The 10,118-nt window shown below is 42.6% G+C and overlaps 1 protein-coding gene across 1 annotated transcript; it reads right to left on the bottom strand.

Annotated features, from left to right (window-relative positions):
- Nucleotides 1–3,133: 3,133 nt before the first annotated feature.
- Nucleotides 3,134–3,850, bottom strand: LOC110920394. Its single transcript, XM_022164607.1, has one exon. The coding sequence runs from the start codon at nt 3,848–3,850 to the stop codon at nt 3,134–3,136; it is 717 nt and encodes a 238-aa protein (XP_022020299.1).
- Between the last annotated feature and the right edge of the window lie 6,268 nt (nt 3,851–10,118).

Genomic DNA, 10,118 nt, shown 5'->3' with positions numbered 1-10,118 from the left:
GGCTTTACCGCGTAATTAAGACTATTATCCACCTCGATGTCCTCGTAGTGGATATGAGCAGTTTCGTCGACTAGACATTTTCGGAGATGTGACACGTGGAATGTGCTATGTATCCCACTCAACTCCTCGGGGAGTTCGAGTCGGTATGCTACCTTACCAACCCGTTCTAAGATCCTGAATGGCCCAATAAACCTTGGGCTCATCTTTCCTCTTTTTCTAAACCGAATTATTCCTTTCCACGGCGATACTTTCAACATTACCCTATCGCCCACTTGAAATTCAATCGGCCTCCTTCGTTTATCCGCATACGACTTTTGTCGATCCTGCGCTACTTTCAAGTGAGTTCGGACCAAATCGATTTTCTCATTCATAGTTCGGATTATATCTGTATGTGCTAGTTCACGTGGACCCACTTCTCCCCAACACACCAGGGCTCGGCACTTTCTACCATATAACATCTCATACGGGGCCATTCCTATGCTCGCGTGATAACTATTGTTACATGAAAATTCGACCAGGGGTAGATAGACATCCCAGCTACCTCCGAAGTCGATGATGCAAGCCCGCAACATATCCTCCAACGTCTGAATTGTTCTTTCGCTTTGCCCATCCGTTTGTGGATGGTAAGCAGTGCTAATGAACAGCTTAGTTCCCATTTGTTCTTGGAATTCATGCCAAAAGTTTGAGGTAAACCGAGTATCTCTGTCAGACACAATGGATATCGGTACTCCATGACGTGCCACGATTTCATTGGTGTATACCTCTAACATTTTCTCGGATGTATAAGTCTCACGAATAGGGATGAAGTGAGCACTTTTCGTTAACCTATCCACGACTACCCATATAGCATCAAACCCGCGGTTGGTCTTGGGCAGTTTGGTCAGCAAGTCCATTGTAATTTGTTGCCATTTCCAAACTGGGATGTCCAACGGTTGCAGCTTACCATATGGCTTATGGTGCTCTGCTTTGACTTGCAAACAGGTCAGACACTTCTCCACATATTTCACAATATCTCTTTTCATTCCGGGCCACCAATAGTTTTGTTTTAAATCATTATACATCTTGGTCGCCCCTGGATGTATCTAATAGCGGGATTTATGGGCTTCGTCAAGTAGAAGTGCCTTGGCCCCACATGAATTTGGAACCCAAATCCTCCCAAATCGAGTTTGCAATCCTTGGTTACCGTCCACCAAGTCTTTTAACTGCCCAACTATTCTTTCCTTTTTCACATTTTCTTCCTTTATTGCTTCAGTTTGAGATTTTCGGATTTGGTCAAGCAAACCCAATGTCACAATTAGTTGCATTGATCGCACTCGAATAGGCGTATAATCTGTCTTTCGGCTCAATGCGTCCGCCACTACATTAGCCTTCCTGGGGTGGTAATGTATATCACAATCAAAGTCTTTGACAGTTTCTAACCACCGCCTCTGCCTCATATTTAATTCCTTCTGATCGAAGAAATACTTCAAGCTTTTATGGTCGGTAAAGATAGTGCATTTTACCCCATACAAATAATGCCTCCATATTTTCAAGGCGAACACCACCGCTGCCAACTCGAGGTCATGTGTAGGATATTTCTTCTCATGAGTTTTTAGCTGCCTCGAGGCATAGGCTATAACCTTGCCTCGTTGCATCCAAACGCAGCCAAGCCCCGAATGCGATGCATCCGAGTAAACTACCATATCGTCCGTTCCATCCGGTAATGACAATACCGGTGCATGGGTCAGTTTTTCCTTAAGCGTTTGGAACGCCCTTTCTTGATCTTCGCCCCAGATAAACTTTTCGTCCTTACGGGTTAATTTGGTTAATGGCATAGCAATTTTGGAGAAATCCTGTATGAATCTCCGATAATAACCCGCAAGCCCCAAGAAGCTTCTGATCTCCAAAGGGTTCTTTGGGGGATTCCAGCTCGCCACTGCTTCTATTTTCAATGGATCTACTAACACCCCATTTGCACTAATGACGTGCCCCAGGAACTGCACCTCTCGTAACCAGAAGGCACATTTTGAAAATTTTGCATACAATTTCTCTTTTCTGAGCGTCTCTAATACTTCACGCAAATGACTTGCGTGTTCCGCTTCATTCTTCGAATATATCAAGATGTCGTCAATGAACACTATCACCGACTTGTCTAGCATAGGCTTGCAAACCCGGTTCATGAGGTCCATGAAATCCGCGGGTGCATTAGTTAACCCGAAGGACATTACAGGAAACTTGTAATGTCCGTACCGTGTACGGAAAGCCGTCTTCGGTATATCTTCCTCTTTGACTTTCAACTGATGGTACCCCGATCTAAGGTCGATCTTGGAGAACCAATTTGCGCCTTGCAATTGGTCAAATAAGTCGTCGATTCTTGGGAGTGGGTATCGATTCTTCACCGTGAGTTTATTTAACTCCCAGTAATCGATACACATCCGCATGCTTCCATCCTTCTTTTTCACAAATAGCACCGGTGCGCCCCACGGAGACACACTTGGCCGAATAAACCCTTTGTCTAGCAGATCTTGGATTTGAAACATCAATTCTTGTAATTCTGATGGCGCGAGCCGATACGGCGCTTTGGCCACAGGTTTCGCGCCCGGAATCAATTCGATTCCGAACTCTACCTCCCGTTCTGGCGGTATTCCCGGTAGATCTTCCGGAAATACGTCGGAATATTCGTGTACCACCGGTACGTCTTCAATCTTTAGCGATCCCTTGTCTGATTCGTTTGCGTATATCATGAATGCCCTACAACCGCGGCTCAAGAGCTTATGAGCCTTTAGCATTGAGCACATGACGTGATTACCCCCTTTTTCGCCGTATATGGTAACCGATTTTCCACTTGGAGATGTTAATTTTATCTCCTTGCGGAAAATACGACTTTCGCATGATGTCGGGATAGCTAATCCATCCCGACCACTACTTGAAATTCTCCCATCGACATAGGAATCAAGTCTATTGAATATTCCTCATCGTCAATGCTTATCTTACAATCTCGACATACATCACACACAAGGAAACTTTTGTTATCACCTATTTCTACCTCTAATGGCATAGGCAATTTTGTTAGTACAAAAGAAGGATGTCGAATAAATCCATGTGAAACAAAGGATTTATTCGCACCCGTATCAAATAACACATGTGAGGGAATTTAGTTTATAGCAAATATACCTGAAATAACATCAGGTTCCCTTTTTGCCTCCGCTGCTGTTAATTGGAAAGATCTAGCTTTTGCTCTTGGTGTCTCTGTAGGTGTATCATTGCTTCCTTTCTTTCCAGTCAACTCCGGGCACTCAGATTTCTTGTGACCCGGCTGATAACATTTATAACATACCGACACTTTCCCCGGGCACGACGCAGCAGTGTGCCTTGTTTTCCCACAGATAGGACACGGTTTGTCCTTAAACCGACACTCACCCTTGTGCCCTTTCCCGCATATCTTGCAGTTTGATGACCCGCCTTTTCCTTCTTGTTTCTTTGAGGATTCGGTCATGCGCGCCTTTTTCGTTGGGCTTGGATTGACTACATGCGCCCTTCTTTCGCCTTTTTCAATCTGTTTCTTCAACTCTATCTCCCGTTCCCGAGCAACGTTTATAATCTCGGTGAGAGTCTCATACTTTGAAGGAGTCATAAACTTCCTATACTCGGCGCTCAACATATTATAATAATAATAATAATAATATATTTTCTGCTCTTCATTCGTTATCAGTTCATCACAAAACTTCATTTTATCCAAGAATGTTCCCGTGATCTTATCGATGGATTCACCCTTGTGTCGAAGCTGCATGAATTCTTCCTTGATTTTATTAATGACTGCCTTGGGACTATGATGTTTAAGAAATGGCGTCTTAAACTCATCCCATGTCATAGCCTTAGCCGCTTCACTTCCAATTTCCTTCTTCTTGTTATCCCATCAATCTTTCGCCTGACCCCTTAACTGACCCGTGCCATAGGCTACATAGTCATCTGTGTCACAATGGGTCCTTTCGAATACTCCCTGCATATCACTTAGCCACCGTTGGCATATTATCGGGTCAACCTCCCCATTGTAAATTGGCGGTTTACACGCCATAAACTCTTTGTATGAACAATCCCGGCTTTTCCTTTGCTAAATTGGTATTATCCTCCAATTTCTTGATTCTTTCATCCACCACTGATAATACCGTGTTTTGAATTTTGTCGATGAATCCCGACAAACTGTTTTCGATTGCCTTTCCTACCTCCTCAGCAATCACTTCTCTCATCTGTTCGGTGACTCTCGGCACCGCATCATCGTTACCTTTATCCGTCATCTTTAACTGAAATGTTTACATCAAACGTTAAACATTTCATGTAAACATTTCATCTATAGCATATGGTTTATTTGCTTCGGTTTATCCAAGTTCATAACTCGTTTTCACCGCTCTTATTTAATGCACTTTCCGGGTTTGAGTGTGTTAACACGCTCTTCCCATGCATGTCTATTCATCATTTCCTTTTTATACTTAGTAACTCTACTTAGAACAATTAACTCTTACCGGATGCTTGATCAAGCTTGAACCGAACACACTTTGTTAACAACCTTAAGCTCTGATTACCAACTTGTAAGACCCTTGTTAAAAGGACGAGATTAAATAAGAAATTACATGAATTTCATACTAAATCTGAGTTTACAAAAAAAATTTCATATTTGTAGACCAATTCATATTCATGATACGTACAAAACAAGTTTTAAAGTAACACCCACTAGTCAACTATTAGCTAGTTTAAACATTCAAAACATGGTTAACAATTCATTTACAACATAATCATTGTCTAGACAAAGTTAAGTTTAACGCGGAAGCTTCAAAAATTAGTGTTCGGTTCTTGAAAGCATACTTGATCACCATCCGGAATTTCCACACTTATACCTAGAGTCAAAACCACTTAGAAAGTTAGTATTGACATGATTATAATGCATATAAACAAGTCCTAGTATCAAACCATCGAAATAAAAATAAAATTTCAGCTTTGCTAGCGCGGGAGGCCCCGCGTGTCGCGCCAGATTCTTAGGCTTCCCCCGCGTGGAGCGGGGTAGTACGTTTTCCAGCAGGTCCAGAAACTGGACCTGCATTATTGCAGCTCCGAAAATTCATAAAATTCCAACTTAAAATCCTCATAACTTTTTACTCGGTTATCCGTTTTAAGCGATTCTTTTTCCTATGAGTCTGTAATAAAATTACGAAGCCAACCATGTAAATTTCATATTATAGAAACCGAATTACAGATAAACGGTTTACAAAATCCTCGTTTTAATTATTTGACCCGTTAACTATATGTGCATAATTCCAATTTCTCATTCTAAAACCTTTTAGATGCAATTACCCAAGTTCCCGGGCTTATACATCTTAGTGTATTTGCGCCGTTCATGGCTTTGTGTTCCTTAGAATTAAAAGCTTGTTTCCTCGGAATTCAAACATTCCTTTTCAAGCGACATTTGCAACTTACTTCTTATTGTTTGATCCAATATCCCGGATTCACAAACTTATGGTATTATAGCTAAATTCATAAGCGTAGTGCAATCCAACACTTAACAACATACGAGACTTTCAAGTCGCTACTATCATAATTCTTTTTATGGCATCAATTCGACCCGTTTGACTATATAGTGGAAACCATCACTTTATTAACAAGCCAAACCCAATTCCAAATCTTTATTTTGACCCGTTTGACTATATAGTGAAAACCATCACTTTATTAACAAGCCAAACCCAATTCCAAATCTTTATTTTGACACGTTTGACTATATAGTGAAAACCATCACTTTATTAACAAGCCAAACCCAATTCCAAATCTTTATTTTGACCTGTTTGATGGTCGAGTGAACTTTGCCGCTTTAAAGACACATCAAACGCATCTATTACACTACGACTCCATTTATACATCAAACCCAAACATATATGCATAATTTTAACAAGACTAAAGTCACGTACCTTTAGAGCACACCCTTCAAGCGCGTATCTCCTCCTCCGGCTTGTCCGCTTGACGATCCGGGTTCTTTGCCTAAAGAGTTCAAGTCAACTTACATTTAGAACCCTTTTTGCAATTATTAACACATATATTGCCACAATAGTTAATTATGCGTTTTTATCCGATTTTCAACATATTAATCCCCCACTTAGGCATTACAACAAACACCTAGCGGGTCAAATTTTCACATAATCATTACCAAGTTCACGACTTGTTAACTTACCTAAATCAACTTTAATTAGGCAAATATACACATATTTCAACATCAATATTTCAGAGATTATCTTATAAACTCAGTTTACACTAAAACAAGAGTCTTAATCCTAGTGTTTATCAAGTTCTACTAACTTATTAATCACCCACTATAGGGATTATGAACCTTACAATTATCATGCAAGATTTTGACAAGAAATCATCTAGGGTTTGTCCCTAAACCTCATATCACTTCCAATTTCATGTTTACAACACATAATCAAGCTCAACATTTGATTTCTATCATACGCAAGGAATTTGGGTTGAATCAAAACAACCTATGTTGACATTCCTTATGATCCCCTTGACGAGGTGATCACGAATCTATGTTTAGATTTTGATTTTAGCTTGATTTAGACCCTCAATTTGTAGTTTTCTGTGAGAATTAGGGTTTGGTGAAGAACCCTTGTCGCCCTCCCTGCTTCTTGATCGACCAGACACACCATTTGAGTGTGTTTGGTTTGTTTTTAATTTTTTTATGAATTTAAGTTTCAATTTTAACAACATAGGCCCCTCCACTTTTATTTAGTTTATATCTTTGGCAATTTAAGTTCATTCATGCTTTAAAACAAGACAATCGACTAACTGGGTTATTTATTTCCTAGTTAGCTCATTCTCGTTTATTTTGTACTTTATATAATGCTAATATAAAGCTTTTAAACTTCGGGGTGTTACAAGGTTCGCGTGGCAGAGGTCGTGGCAGGAACTCCTAGGGTCGCGGTCGTGGCAACCACAACAACAGTACATGGCAACAGTGGTCTGCTCCTCCTCCTTGGGCCACACAACAATGGGCTGCTCCTCCTCTATGGGTCTCGCAACAGTGGGCCATCCAAGCCCAGCAACCGTGGGCCACTCATCAGCAGCAACAGTGGGTCGCGCCCCCGTGCCCGTACCCAACCATCAATCCATCTTCCGGCAACTCAGCGTCTGCTCATGGACTCCTTGGCCCTCGGCCCAATCAAGCCAATCATGCTGCCTATACACCTACGGACATTGAACAGGCGATGTATACCATGTCCCTGAACCAACAGGATCCGATCCCGGTGATGACACTGGCGCCACGACCAACATGACTAACACCCAAGGTAATTTTCAATCCCTTTTTAATAATAGCAACCCACAAGATATAATTGTTGGTAATGGCTCGACCATTCCAGTTGTTGGGCATGGCACTCAAATCCTACCACCGCCCTTCCCACCCTTTGTCCTAAAAACGTCCTATATGCACCAAAACTCCTCAAAAATCTAATTTCCGTCAGACGTTTTACTACTGATAATTCCGTTTCAGTTGAATTTGACCCGTTTGGTTTTCTTGTAAAGGACTACAAGACCCGGATCCCTATCCTACGATGCAACAGCAGCAGTGATCTATACCCGTTATTGCTCGGTCCGAGAAGCACAACCAATCCCTCCACCTTTGCAGCTGTTTCCTCTCAATTATGGCACCGTCGTCTCGGTCACTCGGGACAACCTACTATGCAATCTTTAAAACGTTCATGTTCTATTAATTTCAGTTCTTTGAATAACAACATTTGTCAATCTTGTGTTTTTGGAAAAAGTGTTCGATTACCGTTTGTGACTTCTCGTACCCATATATTTCAACCGTTTGACATTATACATAACGACCTTTGGACTTCGCCCATACTAAGCTCGGGTGGTCATCGATATTATATTATTTTTCTTGATGACCACACGAACTTCCTATGGACATATCCCATATCTAAGAAATCCAAGTCTACTCTATATTTTGAAATTTTTACAAATATATTGAAACCCAATTTGAGAAGAAAATAAAAACTCTCCAATGTGATAACGGTCGTGAATATGTCAACTCATCTTTCACACAATTTTTTAATGAACATGGCATGCAATATCGACTCTCGTGTCCACACACGTCATCCCAAAATGGCAAAGCGAAGCGTCAAATCCGCACCATTAACAACATGCTCCGCACCCTCTTGGCCCATGCATCCCTACCATCGTATTTTTGGGATCACGCTCTCGACACCGCCACCTATCTCCTTAACACACTCCCCACCAAACACAAACATAACACCACCCCCACTGAAAACTTATACCACCGTATCCCAACATACGACCATCTCCGCGTCTTTGGTTGCCTTTGCTATCCCCTAGTCCCATCCACCACCATCCACAAGCTTGAACATCGTTCCTATCCGTGTGTCTTCCTTGGATACCCATCCACCCACCGAGGCTACAAGTGCTTCAATTTACAAACAAAACAAATTGTTATCTCCCGCCATGTCGTGTTCGATGAAACTACATTCCCATTTGCTAACCATATCTCCCCCACACCTTCCTATGACTTCCTCTAAACTGGCCTATCACCACTCTTGTGGCCCTCAATCCAGTTTCCCACTACTGATCCATCCTCCACATCGGCCCAAACTCCAACTACACCTCTCTCAGCCCAATCACCCCCACCCCAACCGCGGCCCACACACCTCCCACCCCTGGCCCAAACACCTCCCACCCCTCCCACGGCCCACACATCCCCAACCACTAACCAGTCTAGCCCAACCTCACAATTGCCTAACCCCTCGGCCCAAACTACACCTATACCTACTTCTATACCGAACCAGCCTCCTAACACCCAACCTACGCGTACCATGCGAACCCGCGCCATGGACGGGATTACCAAACCCAAACGACAACTTAATTTGCACACCACCGCTGCTTCACCCGTCGTACCCCTCCCTAAGAACCCAACCGAGGCCTTGTCCACACCGGTATGGCATCAAGCCATGACCAACGAATTCGATGCTCTTATTAAAAATGATACTTGGGATCTCGTGCCACGTACACCAAGCATGAATATTATTCGCAGCATGTGGTTATTTAAACACAAGTTCAAGTCCGATGGTACGTTAGAACGATACAAGGCACACCTTGTGTGCGACGGTCGGTTACAGCAGGTGGGTATTGATTGCGGGGAAACGTTTAGTCTAGTCGTAAAACCATCTACTATACGCACGGTGTTATCGATTGCATTATCACAATCCCGGCCCCCCGAAAGTTTCGGTTAGAAGTGTAAATTTTTGATTTTTCATCCGAAAATTTTAAAATTTTAAAGGATCGCCCCCTCCCCCACCCAATTATTTTGCCTAAATATTTATACAATATATAAATTGGGTCGCATGACTTTCCGCCCCCCCCCACCCCACCCCACCCGAAACTTTTGGTCAAGCTCCGCCACTGGATGTAGATAGCCTTACCTCTACCCCATAGGACTAGAGAGGCTGCTTCCAGTGAGACCCCCGACTTCATAGTAGCTACGCATCAAGTCTTGGACATAAGATGCATAACTCTCGGCAAAAAGGTCGATTATTGCCTGTACCCCCTTGTCTTTCGACTATCAACGCCACTACATGATGCATGATTAACCGTCCCCTGCTTTTAACGTTATTTTCACGAAATTTGTAAAATAACGTTAAAATTAGTAAAATCTCACTTTTGCCCCCCGAGGGCCCACACATATATACATTATATGTGCACACATATATACATTAGTTTTGCATCAAAACTTGGACATAAGGCGCATAACTCTTGGCACAAACAAAAAAAAAAAACCGTTTAGTTTTTTTTATATGTAATGAAAGAAATTGCCTTCACCATAAGACTATGGGGTATGGGGCGTGGGTTGGCTGAAAACGCCCAAGCCACCAGCCCGGGTGGGCTTGGGTTTGGGCGTGGCCCAAGGGGCGGGAGTTTAAAGTCGGGTGTGGGGCGGGCTAGCGATCCTATGTGGCCGGCTCCTATTCGCTTGTTGGCTAGGTCATAGCGGGGGGCATTTAAATTTCAAATTCTAACCGTTTGGCCAAGCCAAGCGGTTCACCCACCCAACAGTCAACATCACTATATATATCCCCAACCCC

The sequence above is a fragment of the Helianthus annuus genome, chromosome 16, assembly GCF_002127325.2.
Source record: "Helianthus annuus cultivar XRQ/B chromosome 16, HanXRQr2.0-SUNRISE, whole genome shotgun sequence".
Taxonomy (NCBI): domain Eukaryota; kingdom Viridiplantae; phylum Streptophyta; class Magnoliopsida; order Asterales; family Asteraceae; genus Helianthus; species Helianthus annuus.
Note: the sequence above shows the minus strand (reverse complement) of the source record. Positions and strands in the feature narration are given on the sequence as shown.